The sequence below is a fragment of the Haliotis rufescens genome, unplaced genomic scaffold (genome assembly GCF_023055435.1).
Source record: "Haliotis rufescens isolate VD_foot unplaced genomic scaffold, xgHalRufe1.0.p SCAF_81, whole genome shotgun sequence".
In the NCBI taxonomy this organism is placed as follows: Eukaryota; Metazoa; Mollusca; class Gastropoda; order Lepetellida; family Haliotidae; genus Haliotis; species Haliotis rufescens.
The window spans coordinates 584,249-608,975 of record NW_025964374.1 but is presented as its reverse complement, the minus strand read 5'-3'; the positions used below and the strand labels follow the sequence as shown (position 1 = coordinate 608,975).

General features: G+C 41.3%; 1 protein-coding gene across 2 annotated transcripts in view; it reads right to left on the bottom strand.

Annotated features, from left to right (window-relative positions):
- LOC124142052 (delta-1-pyrroline-5-carboxylate synthase-like) overlaps positions 1-24,727 on the bottom strand; it is a 56,150-nt gene that overhangs the window by 22,227 nt on the left and 9,196 nt on the right. The window contains exons 2-4 of one of the 2 annotated variants that reach the window (XM_048390086.1): positions 17,650-17,922; positions 9,769-9,909; positions 8,035-8,310 (exon numbers count right to left, since the gene is read on the bottom strand). In XM_048390086.1, the coding sequence (XP_048246043.1) occupies positions 8,035-8,310; positions 9,769-9,909; positions 17,650-17,913 (681 nt within the window). In that variant the 5' untranslated portion in view covers positions 17,914-17,922. The remainder of the gene's footprint in view (positions 1-8,034; positions 8,311-9,768; positions 9,910-17,649; positions 17,923-24,727) is intronic. The other variant, XM_048390087.1, reaches the window with a different exon arrangement.

Here is a 24,727-nt window from a genome sequence, read left to right as displayed (position 1 = left end):
CCCTTTAATGCCGAGCACCAGACAGGGTTAAAACAAGTACCATCTTTTGACGCGGCCGGGGATCGAACACCGGACCTTCCGCTCTCCGGGCGGACGCTCTACCACTAGACCACGGAGGCGGTCTAATATCTTTTTTAAATTAGATGTTTCCACATATCGCTGCTGTAGCTATTTTGACCTTCAAATTCAAGAAACCTTGGAACTAACATCACTCCTGAACAAGCCATCTGTGTCAAACATTGAAAAAAACTAAAAAAACACCCCAAAACCCTAATTACTCATATACTTTGTTGGGGCTAGGTGAACTGAAACAAAAGTATTTTTTTGTTTAGCCTTAGTAAATTTAATGCAAATGGGCTTTGAAATCTTTCTTAGTCAATAACTGGTGGAACAGTAAATGGTGGGACAGTAAATGTTGGAACAGTAAATGGTAGAACAGTAAATGGTGGGACAGTAAATGGTGGGACAGTAACTGGTGGAACAGTAAATGGAGGAACAGTAAATGGTGGGACAGTAACTGGCGGGACAGTAAATGGTGGGACAGTAACTGGCGTGACAGTAAATGTTGGGACAGTAAATGGTGGAACAGTAAATGGTGGAACAGTAACTGGCGGGACAGTAAATGGTGGGACAGTAAATGGTTGAACAGTAAATGGTGGAACAGTAAGTGGCGGGACCGTAAATGGTGGAAATGTAAATGATGGAACAGTAAATGGTGGGACAGTAAATGATGTGACAGTAAATGGTGGAACAGTTAATGGTGGAACCGTAAATGGTGGAACAGTAAATGATGGAACAGTAAATGGTGGGACAGTAAATGGTGGAACAGTAAATGGTGGAACAATAACTGGTGGAACACTTAATGGTGGGACAGTAAATGGTGGAACAGTAAATAGTGGAACAGTAACTGGCGGGACAGTAAACGGTGGAACAATAACTGGTGGAACACTTAATGGTGGGACAGTAAATGGTGGAACAGTAAATAGTGGAACAGTAACTGGCGGGACAGTAAATGGTGGAACAGTACGTGGTTGAACAGTAAATGGTGGAACAGTAAATGGTGGGACAGTAAATGGTGGAACAGTTAATGATGGAACAAATGGTGGGACAGTAAATGGTGGGACAGTAAATGGTGGGACAGTAAATGGTGGAACAATAACTGGTGGAACACTTAATGGTGGGACAGTAATTTTGAACAATAACTGGTGGAACACTTAAGGGTGGGACAGTAAATGGTGGGACAGTAAATGGTGGAACAGTAACTGGCGGGACAGTAAATGGTGGAACAGTAAGTGGTTGAACAGTAAATGGTGGAACCGTAAATGGTGGAACAGTAAATGGTGGAACAGTAAATGGTGGGACAGTAAATGGTGGAACAGTAAATGGTGGAACCGTAAATGGTGGAACAGTAAATGGTGGAACCGTAAATGGTGGAACAGTAAATGGTGGAACAGTAAATGGTGGGACAGTAAATGGTGGAACCGTAAATGGTGGAACAGTTAATGATGGAACAGTAAACGGTGGGACAGTAAATGGTGGAACCGTAAATGGTGGGACAGTAAATGGTGGAACAGTAAATGGTGGAACAGTTAATGATGGAACAGTAAACGGTGGGACAGTAAATGGTGGAACCGTAAATGGTGGGACAGTAAATGGTGGAACCGTAAATGGTGGAACAGTTAATGATGGAACAGTAAACGGTGGGACAGTAAATGGTGGAACCGTAAATGGTAGGACAGTAAATGATGGAACAGTAAATGGTGGAACCGTAAATGGTGGAACAGTAAATGGTGGGACAGTAAATGGCGGAACCGTAAATGGTGGAACCGTAAATGGTGGGACAGTAAATGGTGGAACAGTAAATGGAGGAACAGTAAATGGTGAAACAGTAAATGGTGGAACAGTAAATGGTGGAACAGTAACTGGTGGGACAGTTAATGGTGGAACCGTAAATGGTGGAACCGTAAATGGTGGAACAGTAAATGGTGGGACCGTAACTGGCGGAACCGTAAATGGTGGAACCGTAAATGGTGGGACAGTAAATGGTGGAACAGTAAATGGTGGAACAGTAAATGGTGGAACAGTAAATGGTAGGACAGTAAATGGTGGAACAGTAAATGGTTGAACCGTAAATGGTGGAACAGTAAATGGTGGAACAGTAAATGGTGGAACAGTTACTGGTGGGACAGTAAATGGTGGAACAGTAAATGGTGGAACAGTAAATGGTGGAACCGTAAATGGTGGAACAGTCAATGGTGGAACAGTCAATGGTGGGACAGTAAATGATGGAACTGCATGGATGATTCTTTTTCGGATTTCATTCTATTTTTCATTGAATTGGTGTTTTACCAAATAGCTTACTAGCTGCTTTTAAACTATAAATAACAATGTAGTGTACACGTCTTGTGGATGTGTCTCGTCAGCTTGTCATCAGTAAACTTGTACGATAAGCAGTACATTCTTATTGGCTGTATTATATCGATGTTGTATGTTAAACCTTTAGGGTCAACTTCAGACTGATCTTATGCTTCTGAAAGTGTTTTTGAGTTATTTAATGTGAGTAGCTAAACCGATCAGAACAATCGTTCACGGGCAACACATGCACAGCTAACATGCTACTATCCTTGACACAAGTATTAGTGTTTCATTGTTAGTCACAGTGTTCTTCTCAACACATGACAAAGCAAGCTCACAAGCAATGGAGCCTAATCAAAGTCTAAGATGAGATCGTTTTTTATGACCTTGTATAGAGCAAGTGAATAGAGGGATGGATGAGTGGGTGAGTTGAGGGATGGGTAAGTGGGTGAGTTGAGGGATGGGTAAGTAATCAATTTGGGTGTTGAGTTAGTTGATGGTAGGGTGAATTGGTGGGTGTGTGAACAAGTCTGTGAGTGGTTTTGATAGACATTTTTTTGTCAGATTGATTAAGTGTGGAGTTAGTTGGGTAAGTGAGTGATTTGGGTGGTGATTTAGTTGATGGTTGGGTAAGCGTGTGAGTTATTGGGTGGGTGAACAATGCCTTCATTCTCGGTACGAAGGTAGCGATATATACGGTAGTTCCAGCAAGTTCATATACCCAATCCATGAAGTCATATACAAACTGGAATCCCCCCGGGGGATGTAATGTCAGCATGCAACTGAATATGAAAATGTTGGCACCTGTCCATGGTTCTTGAAAATGACACCACTTTTGGTGTGTAACCTAGCCTGACTGGCAGTGAAGTACTGAAGTCATAACTCAATCTCCCTTGTCAATTACATATCATATTCCATACAGATTTACAGATTTGTTGCTGCATCAATATGTCGACTCATGTGTATTATTTTCACACCTACGAAACATCCGGCCATGAGGGTCCTGATGGGGGTGGTCAGTAGTAAGATTTTTGGCCAATGGTCAGTCAGCAGTAAAATGACCAACCCAGTGTTTCCCTTGCAACCCAAATGTTATTATCACAGCTGGAAACAGTCACCAAGAAAGCCATACTAATATTTATTAAGATGAGGTAAGTGACATTGGATTTAACGTCGCGTCCAAGATTATTGCACTTATATAGCGACGTGCAGGCACCTGTGTGTGTGTGTGTGTGGCTGCTTGTACTAGATCGGACTGATGCCGATTTATAGTGCTAGCTCAATGAGGTACCATGTCGCAGATTAACATGAATACCGCACTCAGACACAGTATGCTGACTCTGAGCCGACCAGTCCTTGTTTTAGCCCTTTAATGCCGAGCACCAGACAGGGTTAAAACAAGTACCATCTTTTGACGCGGCCGGGGATCGAACACCGGACCTTCCGCTCTCCGGGCGGACGCTCTACCACTAGACCACGGAGGCGGTCTAATATCTTTTTTAAATTAGATGTTTCCACATATCGCTGCTGTAGCTATTTTGACCTTCAAATTCAAGAAACCTTGGAACTAACATCACTCCTGAACAAGCCATCTGTGTCAAACATTGAAAAAAACTAAAAAAACACCCCAAAACCCTAATTACTCATATACTTTGTTGGGGCTAGGTGAACTGAAACAAAAGTATTTTTTTGTTTAGCCTTAGTAAATTTAATGCAAATGGGCTTTGAAATCTTTCTTAGTCAATAACTGGTGGAACAGTAAATGGTGGGACAGTAAATGTTGGAACAGTAAATGGTAGAACAGTAAATGGTGGGACAGTAAATGGTGGGACAGTAACTGGTGGAACAGTAAATGGAGGAACAGTAAATGGTGGGACAGTAACTGGCGGGACAGTAAATGGTGGGACAGTAACTGGCGTGACAGTAAATGTTGGGACAGTAAATGGTGGAACCGTAAATGATGGAACAGTAAATGGTGGGACAGTAAATGATGGAACAGTAAATGGTGGGACAGTAAATGGTGGAACAGTAAATGGTGGAACCGTAAATGGTGGAACAGTAAATGGTGGAACAATAACTGGTGGAACACTTAATGGTGGGACAGTAAATGGTGGAACAGTAAATAGTGGAACAGTAACTGGCGGGACAGTAAACGGTGGAACAATAACTGGTGGAACACTTAATGGTGGGACAGTAAATGGTGGAACAGTTAATGGTGGAACCGTAAATGATGGAACAGTAAATGGTGGGACAGTAAATGATGGAACAGTAAATGGTGGGACAGTAAATGGTGGAACAGTAAATGGTGGAACCGTAAATGGTGGAACAGTAAATGGTGGAACAATAACTGGTGGAACACTTAATGGTGGGACAGTAAATGGTGGAACAGTAAATAGTGGAACAGTAACTGGCGGGACAGTAAACGGTGGAACAATAACTGGTGGAACACTTAATGGTGGGACAGTAAATGGTGGAACAGTAAATAGTGGAACAGTAACTGGCGGGACAGTAAATGGTGGAACAGTACGTGGTTGAACAGTAAATGGTGGAACAGTAAATGGTGGGACAGTAAATGGTGGAACAATAACTGGTGGAACACTTAATGGTGGGACAGTAAATGGTGGAACAATAACTGGTGGAACACTTAAGGGTGGGACAGTAAATGGTGGGACAGTAAATGGTGGAACAGTAACTGGCGGGACAGTAAATGGTGGAACAGTAAGTGGTTGAACAGTAAATGGTGGAACCGTAAATGGTGGAACAGTAAATGGTGGGACTGTAAATGGTGGAACAGTAAACGGTGGGACAGTAAATGGTGGAACAGTAAATGGTGGAACCGTAAATGGTGGAACCGTAAATGGTGGAACAGTAAATGGTGGGACCGTAAATGGCGGAACCGTAAATGGCGGAACCGTAAATGGTGGGACAGTAAATGGTGGAACAGTAAATGGAGGAACAGTAAATGGTGAAACAGTAAATGGTGGAACAGTAAATGGTGGAACAGTAACTGGTGGGACAGTTAATGGTGGAACCGTAAATGGTGGAACCGTAAATGGTGGAACAGTAAATGGTGGGACCGTAAATGGAGGAACTGTAAATGGTGGAACTGTAAATGGTGGGACAGTAAATGGTGGAACAGTAAATGGTGGAACAGTAAATGGTGGAACAGTAAATGGTGGAACAGTAAATGGTAGGACAGTAAATGGTGGAACAGTAAATGGTTGAACCGTAAATGGTGGAACAGTAAATGGTGGAACAGTAAATGGTGGAACAGTTACTGGTGGGACAGTAAATGGTGGAACAGTAAATGGTGGAACAGTAAATGGTGGAACCGTAAATGGTGGAACAGTCAATGGTGGAACAGTCAATGGTGGGACAGTAAATGATGGAACTGCATGGATGATTCTTTTTCGGATTTCATTCTATTTTTCATTGAATTGGTGTTTTACCAAATAGCTTACTAGCTGCTTTTAAACTATAAATAACAATGTAGTGTACACGTCTTGTGGATGTGTCTCGTCAGCTTGTCATCAGTAAACTTGTACGATAAGCAGTACATTCTTATTGGCTGTATTACATCGATGTTGTATGTTAAACCTTTAGGGTAAACTTCAGACTGATCTTATGCTTCTGAAAGTGTTTTTGAGTTATTTAATGTGAGTAGCTAAACCGATCAGAACAATCGTTCATGGGCAACACATGCACAGCTAACATGCTACTATCCTTGACACAAGTATTAGTGTTTCATTGTTAGTCACAGTGTTCTTCTCAACACATGACAAAGCAAGCTCACAAGCAATGGAGCCTAATCAAAGTCTAAGATGAGATCGTTTTTTATGACCTTGTATAGAGCAAGTGAATAGAGGGATGGATGAGTGGGTGAGTTGAGGGATGGGTAAGTGGGTGAGTTGAGGGATGGGTAAGTAATCAATTTGGGTGGTGAGTTAGTTGATGGTAGGGTGAATTGGTGGGTGTGTGAACAAGTCTGTGAGTGGTTTTGATAGACATTTTTTTGTCAGATTGATTAAGTGTGGAGTTAGTTGGGTAAGTGAGTGATTTGGGTGGTGATTTAGTTGATGGTTGGGTAAGTGTGTGAGTTATTGGGTGAGTGAACAAGTCTGTGAGTGTTTTTGATAGACAGTGTGTTTGTCAGAGTGATTAAGTGGGGAGTTAGTTGGGTGAGTGAGTGGGTAGGTAAGTGAGTGAGTAAGGAATGGAGGGAAGGAATGAGACAGGGAGCATTAACTGACTTTAAAAGTCCAGTTTCCACCCTTGCTGAACTAAGCTGGAATTTCCAGGCTTAATCATAGTGCCACCAGTGGCTATTACGACTTATGCACCTTCTATGTCCCTCCAACTGATTCCACCTCTCATATAGCGTGTATTTGCTTCAAACAAAATGTCGGCGCCCTGTCAAGACAATCTGATCGATAATCAAGATCTATATTGTAATGAAACTGGTCGTACTTGCATCAAGTCAATTGAGCACATTGATAAAAAACATGAAAAGATTTGATTGGACTAAGCCAAAATGTAATTCCAGAATAGCAGCTTATTTCGGCAAGGGTGGAAACTGGACTTCAGTTAACGCTCTTGCGTCAGGAAGATGGGAAGGGAGTTGAACCTGAGGTTAGAAATGTTAATGAAGTGAACGTTGTGTGAGTGAGGTTAGGGATGTTCATGAAGTGAATGTTGTGTGAGTGAGGTAAGGGATGTTCATGAAGTGAATGTTGTGTGAGTGAGGTTAGGGATGTTCATGAAGTGAATGTTGTGTGAGTGAGGTTAGGGATGTTCATGAAGCAAATGTTGTGTCAGTGAGGTTAGGGATGTTCATGAAGTGAATGTTGTGTGAGTGAGGTTAGGGATATTCATGAAGTGAATGTTGTGTGAGTGAGGTTAGGGAAGTTCATGAAGAGAACGTTGTGTGAGTGAGGTTAGGGATGTTCATGAAGTGAATGTTGTGTGAGTGAGGTTAGGGAAGTTCATGAAGTGAATGTTGTGTGAGTTAGGTTAGGGAAGTTCATGAAGTGAATGTTGTGTGAGTGAGGTTAGGGATGTTCATGAGGTGAATGTTGTGTGAGTGAGGTTAGGGAAGTTCATGAAGTGAATGTTGTGTGAGTGAGGTTAGGGAAGTTCATGAAGTGAATGTTGTGTGAGTGAGGTTAGGGGTGTTCATGAGGTGAATGTTGTGTGAGTGAGGTTAGGGAAGTTCATGAAGTGAATGTTGTGTGAGTGAGGTTAGGGAAGTTCATGAAGTGAATGTTGTGTGAGTGAGGTTAGGGAAGTTCATGAAGAGAACGTTGGGTGAGTGAGGTTAGGGAAGTTCATGAAGAGAACGTTGTGTGAGTGAGGTTCGGGAAGTTCATGAAGTGAATGTTGTGTGAGTGAGGTTAGGGAAGTTCATGAAGTGAATGTTGTGTCAGTGAGGTTAGGGAAGTTCATGAAGAGAACGTTGTGTGAGTGAGGTTAGGGATATTCATGAAGTGAATGTTGTGTGAGTGTGGTGAGGGAAGTTCATGAAGAGAACGTTGTGTGAGTGAGGTTAGGGATATTCATGAAGTGAACGTTGTGTGAGTGAGGTTAGGGAAGTTCATGAAGAGAATGTTGTGTGAGTGAGGTTAGGGAAGTTCATGAAGTGAATGTTGTGTTAGTGATGTTAGAAGGGCTGCTAGCACGCACATGTGGAGGATGACGTACCCCCGCCAGATCCTTGTCTGGTTCAGGAGGCGGCGCGACTGCATCGTTAGCGTTCAGTATGGGGATGATGTTCAGCTTCAGAAGCTCATTCAGCGTACTCCGGAGGTTCTTGCGGCTCTCATCATTGTAGAAGTCGGGCTTCGTCACCAGGACCTGTGCTGTCCGCACTCCATACTGCATAAACATGGCTTCATACAGCGACATGAGACCACTCTGTCCCGCCGCGGCACACGCCCTCGGCTCCAGGATTGGCTGACCCTGGCAAAATCAGAGACATTGCAGCAACCTTTACTGATACTGTAATTGGTATAATCAATTAACATTGACTTCAATATTTTCTGTGTTTATTGAGGTATGAATGTAAAATATGGTGTGAATACAGAGTAAATTCGTGCAGCGTTTGTTACGTTTATAAGTCAACATAATTTTAATTTGGTTTATGGATGCGCCGCTCTTTAAAAGTCCTAATGTTGAAAAAAAATACAAATTACTCCTTTTTAATGCCGCCAATCTTTACATTAAAAAATGCATGATAAGTTCAAACAAAAATGATTTCGCTTCCTCATTGAGTGTAAAGCAAGTCACTGATATTTTTTGCTGGGATCCTTCTCCAATTACATCAAAGTGTGTCAACGCAGAGCACAGTAGTGAATATTGTGCCAGGGATATAATAAAATGTTTTTGAATACTTGAGTTGTTTTACTTTTGGGACAAAAGTCAAGTATAAAAAATCCAACTATTTTGTTTGTTTTTATTTTAAATTTGCCTACCTTATTTTTTTAATGATTTTGAAATCTGTAAACCAAGAAATAAAAACACATGTTGCCTAACTCCATAAATGAAAAAACATTGTAGTCAATTCTTATAAAAAAACCTTCTCAACAACTAACTTCAGACTGCTTATTTAATCATTAACACAAAAAAAACTGTAGACAACAGTACTAATCAGTGACATTGTTCAGCACAATAATGCAACACAAGCCCGCCCATTCTATTATCAGCCAATCAGGATACAGTATGCCGTTAATAGCCCGGCCTAAATATTTCTTGGTTAATCTAAATAATAGCCAATTAAATAGCAAAAAATCACTTCGAATATATTTATAAGTTGATATTTTAAACTAACAATCAAAATATGTTCTGGTGTCAGAAATTCAATAGTAACCCAACCGTTGAATGTAGTAAAGAGGGAACTGATGAAGCTTGGCTGTATCGATCAGTATGTATCACAAGTTGTCACACAGTAAACTGAGCAGGGCGCCATCGCTCATAACATTTCAAAGAGTTACCATCCTTTGGGGCCCATCGTAAACATTTTCATTTCAAACTTGTATGTTTTGGACTTACAACAATACCAAATTCAGACATATTTCCTTTTGAGTCATCTTCAGATCATAACAGCAAAGTCAATCTCGGCCACCTGGACTCACGACCCCTGAAGATCCGGGGTAGAATAGGTCTTCAGCAACCCATGCTTGCCATAAAAGGTGACTATGCTTGTCGTAAAAGGCGACTAACGGGATCGGGTGGTCAGGCTCGCTGTCTTGGTTGATGCATGTCATCGATCCCAATTGCGTGGATCGATGATCATGATATTAATCACTGGATTGTCTGGTCCAGACTCGATTATTTACAGACCGCCGTCATATAGCTGGAATATTGCTGAGTGCGGCGTTAAACAACAAATCAAATAAAAAATAAAAAACCTAGACTCACTCGAATGTTTTCCCGTTTGACGAGGGTTTCCCTCATGCTCATCGACATGATGATCTCCTGCTGTAGTTTCTGCTTGCCGAAGGCAACAGCACCGCTCGTCACCATCAGCATTTGTCTCCCCTGGTTCTGTAGCTCCGAAACCTGGAATAACAGTAAAAACCTGTTTTTAAGGCCAATACCTTTGAAATTTACGGGACTGCTGGCCCGAGACTTCTAAATTGTGAGGAGGACATGTAAAAATGCAATAATGGTAGTCCTCATTGTCTAGTAGCATTCGAGGGCTATAATTCTGAACCATTCTAAATGCTTCACCTTTGTTACACATTGGATTTCCTGGCCCTACCCGGGCACCCGCTATAGGTCTTAGAGTTGGGGACAAAATGTCAGAATGGGAATTCTTTTACTGCGGCCCTGGCAAAAACTATTTAGACACACGTATAAAATGATCTGCATACACTGAAGTTGACAGACGCTTTATCCTTACTTGAACATATAAAAGTCAGAAAGAATGCTTGCATTTTCAGAAAGAAATGTGAATAATAGCCACTTGTAGTGTAACCATGGAGTTTTATTGTTAATGTCAATAAACAGTATATCAAATGACTAACCACGGGTCCGGGTAGTCATGGGGGTACCCTGGCCCTACTCAGGACCCATCTGAGCCGAGCACCCGAGTTACCTGTCCCAGCCCAATAACTTGTGTAACTGTATTACAGCATAAGCAGTTAATAATGTGTAAAGATTGTGAGTACATCCATTTGGTTTAACACTGCTTGGAACATTATTTCCGTTATATTAATGCATGTCAGCTTTATGTGGGAGAAAAGCATGTGATGTAGGTAGTTTGTAGGTCAATTTAAGTGGCAGTGGGTCATTAGAATAATTAATGCTTACTCCCTGAAAATTTATATAATTTTGATAGAAACAAATACATCCATTTTAATTAAAATGAGTGAGTTGGGTGTAACGCAGCTTTTAACAGTATTCCAGTCATATCGCGGCGTGTCAGCTTAATGTGGGATGAAAGCCCGAAGTGATGCAGGTCTCAGACGTTTACCACTTCGGTGAAACCCACGAGCACGGGTATGGTGCTGTCAAACCTAGAAACATAATTGGGGCGAACCGGGATTCGAACCCACAATCGTAGGTTTCTGGCCTGCCCAAGGGACACAACTCTGCACAGCGAATCGCGGCGCCTTAGACGACTCGGCCACCCGTGACCCCATTTTAATTAAAAAGGAGCCCCAGTAAGATGGGAGATTCAGAACCTGCAGAGGTGTACTCCCGGTTTCCCCAACATTGGAAAACTTAGAACTACACAGGGATTAATGGATTGACACCTGTGGGTATGTCCCTCTGTCTTTTTAGGGGTGACCGACGCTCATTAGACACACTATGATTTCAATGAATAGGAGTATGAACAAACATGTAGTCATGGATTTTTTTATTTACATCGTATTTGATTTCACATGATTTCCATATCACAGCACATGAACATGATTGAATTTCACAATTAATATTCTATACAGTTTATAATGTCTCAACATCAAATTTAAAATACAACTCAACAATTTATAATAAACCAGCATGACATGACATTTCATGATCATCACAAACGTACAAAATGGGCCACAGCATCTGCAAATTCAATTGCTGACTTTCTTCCCTCACGTAAGTGTCTCTTTTCTGCATCAAGTCTGGTCTCAAGATGTTGATACTTAGATCTCCTGGGCCTAAGCATACCCCCACCTACAAGCTGCAGGATATGGGCCTCGGTGTAGGCTTGTTCTGTCTTAAAAAAGTCAATAATTCTGTAGATGTTGGGGTGGGGACTGCCCATGATGGAGGTGAGCTTGAAGTGCCAGCCCTCTACGTCGTTGGTCGTTCTTGGGACGACGGTGTCGTGGTGATTCCAGGTGCTTCATCCATGAACGCCCTCCACAAAAATATCAGTCACATAGTCAGTAAATCGGAGAACTCTGGCATCATGGAGAGGGGCGTCGTTGAGTGCGTTGAGCCAAACATCATCTATGTGGGCGAGAGGAACCAATGGCAAGGCAGCAGCTCTTCTGATCAGTAGTTTAACACTTTCATTACGGCCAAACTCAGTCTGCAGAAACTCTCTCTAGGGCCTTAGCGTTACACTAAGGGCTGGGAGGAAGGGAAAATAATAATATGGTTCAGGGACTGTTTGATGACTAGATTTGTTTTGTTTGTTTGTTGTTTAACGCTGCACTCAGCAATATTCCAGCTGTATGATGGCAGTTTGTAAATAATCGAGTCTGGACCAGACAATCCAGTGATTGATATCATGCGCATTGATCCACGCAATTGGGATACGATGACATGCATCAACCAAGTCAGCGAGCCTGACCACCTGATCACGTTAGTCGCCTCTTATGACAAGCATAGTCGCCTTTTACGGCAAGCATGGGTTGCTGAAGACCTATTCTGCCCCGGATTTTCACAGGTCTTTTGATGGCTAGAGGGTGGTGTTAAAAAAAATAAATTTACTTGAACAAGCATAAAAGGTGTGTCTGAGTTTATCTTTTGATTTTGTTGTGTAGTAGTCTAGAGCAAACATATTGGATACTTTCTTATAACTGTCTGTGTGTGTGTGTGAGACCTATGGGAATGCTGTCATGTGGCCAAGTGTTATCTATTCCCAGGCCATGATAAGAAGTCTACAGTAACCATAGCATACAAGTGTATGCAGGTCACCGCTGGGGGATCATTGCATTATCAGGCGGTCAGGAAGTGACTCGATGTGACACTCTTGTGACCTACATTAAGTACCATCATGGGTCTGAATGTACTGAAAAAAAAATGGCCCTGAGGTTAAAGTTACACATAGATCACATGGTGCAGATATATTTTTGAGAAATTGACTCTATACTCGCATGAAATTTCTCTCATGGTATATATATATTTATAGGGTAATCAATATATTTTATATTGTCTATTGCTTGTTTTAAACCAATGACATTTCTGAAAAAGATTTTCATGGTATGTTTCAGCTTTTATTTCCATCTGACAGAGATGGAGAGAAAACTTAAACATTCACCTATATGTAGCAGGTATACTTTGGAATTCTCTCCCTGCCAACATCAAGCAGCCTGTTTCAAATCAGTCCTGACAACCCATCTCTCCAACTTCTAATTCCCAACTATTCTTTAGGAGTCCTATTAGTGAGTGAATGAGTATGGTTTCATGCTGCTTTTAGCAATATTCCAGCAATATCACAGTGGGGGACACCAGAAATTGTACCCATGTCGAGAATCAAACCCGGGTCTTCGGCGTAACGAGCGGCCGCTTTAACCACTAGGCTACCCAACTGCCCCAGTAGTCCTATGAGCTTGCACTCATGGTTGATATGGTGCAAGAGAAGCCATTATTATTATTTATTTATTTTATCCAATATTATTATTATTATTGTTAATCTGTTCATGTATGCGGTGTGTCCCATGCATATCTTCATCATCATTATTATTATTCTGTTCATGTAGGCCAAAGGTTTGTCCCATGCATAAAGTCCCAACAATGACAATGTCCAAATTCCAATAATCAATACATTGCACTTTTGTGCATTATCCAGAGTTCATTATAGAGTTCATATATTCATGTGATGCCTGCGAAAAAATCAGTAAACAAAGATCTGTATAAAAATACAAGTATGCAGGAGGAGGCCACGTTGAGTATTTACGAGCATTATCGTACTATTTGTTATTGTGAATGTTACATGTGTATTTGTACACAAACTAAAAATATTGAGTGTGATATTCTTTATGTGACATGAGCGAAATATGGGGTGTGATATTCTTTAATGTGACATGAGTGAGTGAGTGAGTGAGTGAGTGAGTGAGTGAGTGAGTGAGTGAGTGAGTGAGTAAGGTTTCACACCGCAGTATTCCAGTTACATCACGATGTGTCAGCTTAATGTTGGCGGAAAGCTCAAAGTCATGCAGGTCTGAGACATTAACAACTTTGGTAACACATGGGTTTATTAAAATTGTACTTAAAATTTTGGGAGACAAGTTTGACAAACTGTTTTTCCTCTTCTTAGATGTTTACCACTTTAATCAATGGGGATATTCCACTGAGACTACATATCAGTAAACAAGCTGTCTACAACAGATGTCCAATCACAGCTTAAATCTTCCATAGTCTTTCTGTGTTGGCATCTGGTTCAGTGTATTGCAGTCAGTGTACAGAAAACGTATTGAACTTTGAGTTCCCCTACCCCAAACAAGTATTGTATCTCACAGGCCGATCCAGGAATTTGAAAAAGAGTCTAGGCATGGTACACAGGTAACATGTAAGGTGTCTGAAACTATGGGTGTGCTGTTTTGTTTGCTTGTTGCTTAACGCTGCACACAAGTGTCTACTTTTTATAACTTATGGCATGTGACACTAAAAATACCAACAGGCAGTGAGAGCATCCTCCGAATGTTTATTAGTTACATCTATAAATGAACCATTACGGAAGTGCTGATGAACCTTGTCTTTGCCTCCAATGGCTGCTATGGCTATGACCAGCCCCGTCGTAACTGGCAAACAAGTCAAATTGGTCAAAACTCTGTCTCGCCGTCCATGTTTGTTTGCTTGTTGCTTAACGCTGCACACAGCAATATTCCAGCTATATGACGGCGGTCTGTAAATAATTGAGTCTGGACCAGACAATCCAGTGATTTGGGGCGTGCATCCCTGCAACCCCCTCTGGATCTGTCAGTGCATTTTCACCAGCCTATCATCATCATCCTGGGACACCTAACCCTCCCAAAACAACAGAAGCCAAATTAAACTACTTTTCACTATGATCACCGCAAGCACGTTTAATTTTAATCTTATTATTACACTATCTGGTTATGAGTGAGTGAGTGAGTTGGGTTTTACGCCGCTTTTAACAGTATTCCAGTTATATCGCGGCGTGTCAGCTTAATGTGGGAGGAAAGCCCGGAGTGATGCAGGTCTCAGACGTTTACCACTTCGGTGAAACCCACGAGCACGGGTATGGTGCTGACAAACCTAGAAACATAATCGGGGCGAACCAGGATTCGAACCCACAATCATAGGTTTCTGGCGTGCCCAAGGGACGCAACTCTGCACAGTGAATCGCGGCGCCTTAGACGACTGGGCCACCCGTGCCCCCTATCTGGTTATGAAAATGTGTTTATTGTATATTGGACCTAGGTTTGTAATATTTTATGATTTAAAATTTCATTCAATATTGTTCACATTAATTTTGGAGAAATAATGTGTGAACTGATCATCAAATTGCCCCTACTCATTGATATTACCGTATTCGACGTAATAAGCGCCCAAGGTGCTATCAGAATTAGAAATAGGGGGCTCTTATTAGAATATTATTTTGTTGAAAAAAAACAGAGTTTCCCTGGTTTATGCTGACAGCCTGAAATGTTTATGTACTACAGATATATTTTTCCAGAATTTAATTGCCCATAATTAAGGGTGCATATAACACATGAATGTGTATTATACGCAAATAAATAAGTATTGTGTACATTGATCAATCGGAAAGGGTGCTAATTGGGAATGTTCACGAGCCAATATATTAGCAAATTTTGCCATGGGCGCTTATTAGAGCGGGTGCTTGTTACGTCGAATATGGTAAATACAGCAACCATGATCAGACTACCGCTATTGATGCCTTGAAACGAGGAAGCAGGAAATACAACTTAAATGGTAAACATCATGTCTAGTGATGTTTTATCTCAATTTTCAAATTTCTATTGATCAAGTTTGTTATGTACCTGATCGTTCACCTGCATTCGCTGAATCGAAATGAAATAGTTATTCACTGCACATAATGCACAATATTTTATAGTCAAACTCTGATATACAGTAGAACACGGATATAACGAACTACAAGGGACCAGAGAAACCAGTTCGTTATATGCTTTGTTCGTTATATACATTTTCGCTCGGAAGTGTCCGCCATCGTGGCTAAAGCAAAACGCAATACACGTTTCCTCACGCATCTACCGGTGATTCAGTTAAAAAGTACCCAATGATACAACTTCAAAACATTTTGATCCAAATCTAGGATCAATGATTGTTTTACAGACAAGATTGGTCCAAACTACATGGACATGTAAGATTAACATAATGCAAGTTTAAGAAGGTCGAAATGTCCATGACACTTGACACTGAGTGAAATTTCTCAGTGTGCTATATGCGTCACTATTTAGTGGTAGATGGGCCTTGTCGGTGATCAGATATCAGTTCGCTATATCCGTTACTTCGCTGTAGAGAGTTCGTTATGTACGTAAATGATATATATAATATATAGGAGATAAATCGGTTTTTTTTTAACAGTTCGTTGTATCAGTTTGTTCGCTCTATCCGTGTTCGCTCTATCCGTGTTCACTCTATCCGTGTTCGTTATATCTGTGTTCTACTGTATATGCAACATGAGGTGTAGGTTGCATTCGGGAGGCTAAGCATGTACTGTTGTGTTAATTATTTCCCTCTACGACTCCATTTCGGTTAAACCGCTCATCATCTAAAACACTCATTAATTATTTGGACCCCAAATGTAGCACTGTCACGAGGATCACTGTACTAAATTTATTTCATAAAGGCATTGATGCTTTTCGTGATTTTTGTTTTCTCTCATGACTTTCTCCTTCGACCACCAGGAGCAGGTGAACGATAGTGTGACCATGACATACCTAAACCTAATCCATGCTACAGCAGAATTTTGGGTAAGAAGATTGGTCCCCAGTTACCCATGCTTGTTTTGAGGCGAGTGAGTGAGTGAGTGAGTGAGTGAGTGGCGCTTGGCTATATTTTAGCAATATCACGGGGGAGGCTACACGGCTGAGGAAATACCCTGGCAACATGGACTACTGCCATCAGCCAGTGGTTAGTTAATAAGGGGGAAATGATACATCGGTGCACAGGTGCATCATGAGTTTACATGCAACGATACAATACACGATACGACCATATAATTGCTAAAACTACTTACTTAGTACTCGTTTAATGAACTCAGCATTTTGTCAGTCAAATATCACAAATGTGTTGTAATAAGCGTTTCAAGTTCACGACTGAAAATAGCCACAATGAACATGTGTCTACAGCTAGCTTTTCCAATTGAACCTGCTCTGAAATATTAATCATAAGAAGTTTCCACACAATTTCAAGTAAATATGGGTATCACGATATGTATCGTATCGCTACCTGTGTATTATTATACGTGTTGTATTGTGACCTTGCTATATCGTTTCTGACTCAGTTAATGACTGATTGCTGTGATGTAGACAACCCACTAGATTTTCAATCAGTCTATGTACAGGTAGGGTAGTGATTCAGCTTCCCCAAGCAAACAACAGCTGAAAACATCCATCAATGAACCCATAGTTAATATGTGTAACAAAGGTGCATGTATCCACATACTATCACTGTGTAGCTACTTTGACCTACAAATTCAACATTGCAACTAACATCAGTTACATGCCATCTGTGAATCTAATAAATGTTTGTTTGTTTGTTTTTCTGTTGTTTTACACCGCACTCAGCAATATTCCAGCTATATGACGGCGGTCTGTAAATAATCAAGTCTGGACTGGACAACCCAGTGATTGACATCATGAGCATCGATCCACGCAATTGGGATACTATGACATGTATCAACAAAGTCAGTGAGCCTGACCACCCGATCCCATTAGTCGCCCCTTACGACAAGTATAGCCACCTTTTACGGCAAGCATGGGTTGCTGAAGGCCTATTCTACCCCGAATCTTCACATGTCAATTGAATACATGAATAAAAAACAGAACAGAACCGACCGAACGACCCATTTTTGTCAAGAATGGGTCCATGTTACCTGAAACACAATTTTTTGTTTGACCTCATCACCTGTTCTACGATTGAGGCCAGTCTTCCAAGCGCTATCCCGCATTCATCCTCGCGAGTTATTACCGCACTGCCAAGCTTCACCACAACTGTCTTTGCTTTAGGCAAGTCTGACCGCTGGCCGGCATTGAGTTTCTGCACTGAACTGACCGACAAACACTTGGGCAGCTGACCGTTGGTGTAGGTCAGTTTGGACCGTTGTCCACACAAAACACAGTACGTCTGCTGCCGGCACAGAGATTGTGTTGTCCTAACAACTTGAAACATGTTGAAGATCTGAAAATAAACAAAAACATCATTAAATTCATATGAGTGTCATTTGAACCACTAGTTGAATTTAAAAGAATTTCCTGAGAGCACTATTGACAGCTTCATACTTTTCATACATTTACAATGGAATAATTACCGAAAGGGGTTAAAAAACATTTTTTTTGTTTCTTGTCTTGATACAAGGGAATATCACTTTCATGAATGAGTATCTTGTTGTGAGGGCTTCGACCCTGTTAAAACCTCACCCCACAAGGCTGTGACAGAGTGTCTGGGTGAGAGAGTGTCCATGCAGACAAAATCTCACCCCACAAGGGTGTGAGAGAGTGTCCATGCAGACAAAACCTCATCCCACAAGGGTGTGAGAGAGTGTCTGGGTGAGAGGGTGTCCACGCAGACAAAATGTCACCCCAAAAGGATGTGACAGAGTGTCCACGCAGACAAAACCTCACCCCACAAGGGTGTGACAGAGTGTCTGGGTGACAGAGTGTCCAAGCAGACAAAACCTCACCCCACAAGGGTGTGAGAGAGTGTCTGGGTGAGAGAGTGTCCACACAGACAAAATCTCACCCCACAAGGGTGTGAGAGAGTGTCCATGCAGACAAAACCTCATCCTACAAGGGTGTGAGAGAGTGTCTGGGTGAGAGGGTGTCCACGCAGACAAAATGTCACCCCAAAAGTGTGTGACAGAGCGTCCACGCAGACAAAACCTCACCCCACAAGGTTGTGAGAAAGTGTCTGGGTGAGAGAGTGTCCACGCAGACAAAATGTCACCCCACAAGGGTGTGAGAGAGTGTCTGGGTGAGAGGGTGTCCACGCAGACAAAACCTCACCCCACAAGGGTGTGAGAGAGCGTCTGGGAGAGAGAGTGTCCACGCAGACAAAACCTCATCCCACAAGGGTGTGAGAGAGAGTCTGGGTGAGAGAGTGTCCACGCAGACAAAACCTCATCCCACAAGGGTGTGAGAGAGCGTCTGGGTGAGAGAGTGTCCACGCAGACAAAACCTCATCCCACAAGGTTGTGAGAGAGCGTCTGGGTGAGAGAGTGTCCATGCAGACAAAACCTCACCCCACAAGGGTGTGAGAGAGTGTCTGGGTGAGAGAGTGTCCACGCAGACAAAACCTCACCCACAAGGGTGTGACAGAGTGTCTATGTTGACATGAAAACCTGGTCCCATTAATTTATCCAAGTTGAAACATACCCTTCTCTGTTGCCTGTATATCAATGACACTGCTGTCAATCATAGTAGCAATTTTAACACATAATCTTGAAGTACCCACAGTTTGAAGACATCAAGAACAAGAATGTATGAAAGTACTGAGTGTGTTCAAATATGGATTTTGTGCTTGAAAATATCAGACATGTCATTTGAATTTTTTTTAAATGCACTTGGTGCATTCAGACTAGACTAACATTTAGTCTCTGAAATCTTATATTACACAATATCCTTCTTGACTCTAAAAATAAAAACAATTCTCTATGCTGATTTCAGCTGGAATAGAGCTAGCTTGAGATGGCTAGACTTGCTTTTGTATGCATTTCTAGATTATTATTTTTTCATAAAATAAATATATTCCACGGTCATGGTGCAGGACTACATTCAGACATAAATATTTGGTTGTATTTGTCAATAATAGGTGCATGTTTCATTTACCTAAAACAAGCCCCAAGGTATTAACATCAAGCATAAGAATTATGCCAATAAGGCACCACTCACATCCATGACAACATGTAGATGAAAAGTGTACGAGGGCGGTCTAAAAGTAAGTGACTTGTTCTAGTTAATCCATCCATTCATGTATAGTATGACATTAAAAGGGTGTGTTGGGGGGTGTAACGGACATAAAATTTCCACTGCCTGTGATGGTATTTGAACCACGGTCCGCCCTGTCCACATGACCAAAAAGGTTACCCCGTCAGCATGGTCAGCAAGCTGACAAGGTAAGGTTGACATCTGTGGGATGACTCCACACTCTGCTGCACTAACTACTTGGGTGTGCAGGTGTGCGGCTGGGTGGGTGGTGGTGGTGGTGGTGGGTGGGTACGTTGGTTTATGGCAGCAGTGTTTCATACATGAAACAAATGTTAACAAATGTTAACAAATGTTAACGTTGATCACATCGATCACATGTCTGGCTCAAATGAGACAAAGAGAACTAAAAGATGCAGATAGGAAATCATAAATTTGTTTTCGAACATTCTACAATCCACGCAATTGGGATCGATGACATGCATCAACCCAGTCAGCGAGCCTGACCACCAGATCCCGTTAGTCGCCTTTTACGACAAGCATACTCGCCTTTTACGGCAAGTATGGGTTGCTGAAGACCTATTCTACCCTGGAATCTTCACGGGTTGGTTTCCACGTTGACAACTAAAATGGTAATATGAACAGAATCAGAATACGTCGTAATTCAATTTCCTCAAGCAGTATATAAGTCTTGTATGTACATATTATGCTTGTGTTTGAGATGGTTGAGTGAGTATGGTTTACGCCGCTTTTAGCAATATTCCAGCAATATCACCGCAGGGGACACCAGAAATGGGCTTCACACATTGTACCCATGTCGGGAATCGAACCCGGGTCTTCGGCGTGACAAGCGAACTCTACATTAAGAGGCGTACTCATGAAAATGGCCAAAACAAAAACAGGTTAACATCCTGAAGATGAAGGTGCACTCATTTCACTATTTTCACAGCCTTTAGTGTTTTTGTTACTCTTGGAAAAGTTTCCCACACATAACCACAGGTAGCTCTGAACCTATAGATAAAAGTTCTAGTTTAACCAATCATAAAACATGTCATGTCACAAATAATGACCCAGATTTCCAGCACTCTCATTTCAACAATCACGGTTACAGTCATCTTACAGTTGTTTTGTAGTAAAAATTAGTCCCTGAGAATTCCTTCTTTATTCATAATTTTTCGGTTGTGTCGAACCTCGGATAACTTGATGTACTTATGAAAGTCTGTTCATCTTCGACACAACAGTGTTTGACTGTTCTTCACCTTTCTCACAGAATTTGACAGTCTCAGTTCAGCATTCTCTCTTTTCTCCCAACACTTTAAGGCGACTATGCTCGTTGTAAGAGGCGACTAACAGGATCGGGTGGTCAAGCTCGCTGACTTGGTTGATGCATGTCGTCGATCCCAAATGCGTGGATCGATGCTTATGATATCAATCACTGGACTGTCTGGTCCAGACTTGATTATTTACAGACCGCCGTCATATAGCTGGAATAGTGCTGTCAGTGCGGCGTTAAACAACAAACAAACCAACTAAATCCTAACACTTTCAAGGTCCCATTTGCACAAATCGATCTCCCATACTTTAACATAGGTTTACAATAGTCGTAGCGGTAAGATCGCTTTGTGCAAGTGGGCCCAGGACTTGTTATTCCATGTCTACACATTTCACTTCATTTCCTCCTTACACAACAGAGGCTTGGATTCCTATTCCTGAACAGACAAACACTTACACAAAATAAGTTTTTTTCTTCAATAAAGATGAATATGCACATTGTTTTGTATGCTGAAGTAACACATGTTTGTGAGGATCAGTTCGTGCATGTTTAGTTACAGTGCTTTATTTAATCATGAACCAAAAAAAGGCTAATGAATATAAATTGAAAAAGAACACACAAAAAACCCCAACAAATTGAAGTGCTTGGACAGAGAGGGATACCGTATTCAACATAATACGGGCCCAGGGAACTCTCAAAATTAGAAATAGGGGTATGGTGCTTATTACATTGAATACGGCAGTAATGTATTCAAGAACAGTATATAGGTGAGGTGAAATTGGGTTTAACGTCGCGTCCAAGATTATTGCACTTATAAAGCGATGTGCATGTACGTGTGTGTGTTTGTGTGGCTGCTTGTACTAGTCCGGATTAATGCTGATTTATAGTGCTAGCCCACTGAGATACCATGCCGCAGTTTAACATGAATACCCCACTCAGACACAGTATACTGACTCTGAGCCGACCAGTCCTTGTTTTAGCCCCTTAATGCCGAGCGCCAGACAGGGTAACAACAAGTACCATCTTTAAACGTCTTTTGGTACTGCGGCCGGGGATCGAACCCCGGACCTTCCGCTCTCCGGGCAGACGCTCTACCACTAGACCACGGAGACGGTTAAACAGTATATAATAGCACTGTGCTTGTTGGTTGTTATTATTCTAAGCAATGATATTGGAAACATTTACAAAGACTGAAAAGTGTGTGTGTGTTAGTGCTAGCCCACTGAGATACCATGCCACACTTTCACATTAACACCCCAATGAGCACCTTAATGCCCAGTACCAGGCAGGGTAACAACAAGTACCCTCTTTTCACATCTTTTATTATGATACGGTCGGGGATTGCACCCCGGACCTTCCGCTCTAAGGCCTCTATACCATGGAGTCGGTCTACAGACATAAGTTAAAGTAGTATCATGAGGGGTACATGTGGTTTTATTCATCCCACGTAAAACCACACATACCCTGAGTGATACTGCTACAACAAATTTATCTTGCTGACATGTCTCAATCTTGCATTGTAAAAGAATCAAAACAACTTGAAAATTGATAGAACAGCTGTTCGAGCTGAGGTTAACTTGAACTCCGTCATGTGACTTTCAGCTTTAAGCTTCGTAGCAGTATACAAGCGATATTGTCCTGCTAAAAAATTCATGTGCAGCCTGTTTTCTTCGTGGCAGGGTATACTATACGGGATATTATTCTCCCGCTTAGAAATTTATTTCTCTCCCAGGCGGCGAACAAATTATTTTATCAAGAGCATGTGAACCAACAGATCTCAGCATTCTGACATGAAGGTAAGATACAGCGTTTGTTTAATGCTGTGCTTGGCAATATTCCAGCAATACGATGGCGACCTGTAAATAATTAAGTCTGGACAAGACAAACCGTTGAGGTATGATGACATAGAGCCATCTTCCTGTGGCAAGGGCGTTAACTGACAATAAAAGACCAGTTTCCATCAGCATTGATCCATGCAATTGGGATACGATGACATGCTTCAACCAAGTCAGCGAGCCTGACCATCCGATCACGTTAGTCGCCTCTCTCGGCAAGCATGGGTTGCTGAAGACCTATTCTACCCAAGATCTTCACGGGTCGTGTATTTAACGAGTTATTGTTGCCTGAATTTAACTGGTTGTGATATGACAATTTGTCAGATACAATGTTTTGTGATTAATTGCTGGAAATAATTATTGTGTTGTGCAAATGGCAGTCAGAAGTTTAACCGAGAGAATATTATAGCACATAGTGATTCCCACAGACAGAATCTAGAGTGTAGAGAGTACAATTTATGCCACAGACAAAAAAACGTCCATATCTAAATGATGCTATTACCATGATTACGCTACAATTTCATGCAGTAGATGAGAAAAATGTGGATTGACTGTAGATGAAATTTAATACTACCTATTGTATTGGTAAAGAAGAAATGGCATTTGCAAATAAATATGGAATAATTTTCAAATTAACATAATCTTTTATCACTGTTTATTCATCACGATAATGGGTAAAGTTACATGCCAACAGATGTTTGTAGTGTGAATTGGCATGGCGACTTGAATTTCAATTTGGCTAGTGATTCAATATATTTACTTAATTATCGTAAGTTACTTACTTATTAAAGTAAGTGAAAAAATGAACTTGGGAGTTGTGGTGAGTGAACCACCCCATGATATAGTGCCAAATGACTTGCAGCCATGTCTGATTACATAAGCACACACACAATGGAAAACCATGATCTTATCATTAAGGGAATTTTATGAAATAGTTTTTATGTGAGTGAGTATGGTTTTACGCCGTTTTATCAATATTCTAGTAAAACCATGGTGGGGACACCAGAAATGGGCTTCACACATTGTACCAATGTGGGGAATCCAACCCGGGTCTTAGGCATGACGAGCGAACACTTTTACCATTAGGCTACCCCACCGCCCTTAGTTTTTAGGCATCAATAACACTAACGATTATATGATAGACAAATTGAGAGTTGAGAAATTAACACAAAATACTATTTGCCTCAAATGAAAATTCCAGGTCGTAACCTGATAGTAATATGGTCAATTTCTGATTGTGCTGATCTGATACGTGAACTCAGTGATCATATAGGTATCACAATAAGATTTGGATCATATGACATTCAGGTAAATCATTTTTAGTATCATATTTTATTGTTGATGCAAGACAATTTTGCAATGGCATTCTGCAGTTTTCCAAGCATTGCTATCCACCAAAGACATATACATGAGTGAGGGTGCCCTCTCTTGGCGTCCGGCATACTACTTAATTTATGTGGCATCCTATTTAAGAACTCCTGAGTCATATTAGTGGACACACTCGGTATGAGTAAATTTAACTGGTATTGTAAGGGTAACGCTATTTTTCAGGGCATTATCATTTGCAGAAGCCCAAGGTCTTCCATTATCTGCCCGACGAAGGATGGCAGTTGAAAAGACTGAGGACTTCTGCAAATTATAATGCCTTGAAAAATAGCATTACCGTGATAATAGCTAAAATGGATAGAGTTTATCAAATAAAAAGAAACAACATTTTGAAACATTTACTGCAATCAACCCACAACGAATGTCACTGACCCACTTTTACAAATATGGAAACGTCACATAACCAGATGATGTCACTGACCCACTTTTACAAATATGGAAACATCATACAACCAGATGACGTCACTATTGAATGTGATGTCACCTATCCCTATAAAGTCACCTAACAATGGGCGCGACAATATGAGGGCATTATCAAGTTAGTTTGGCCCGCTCATTTCAGATAACAT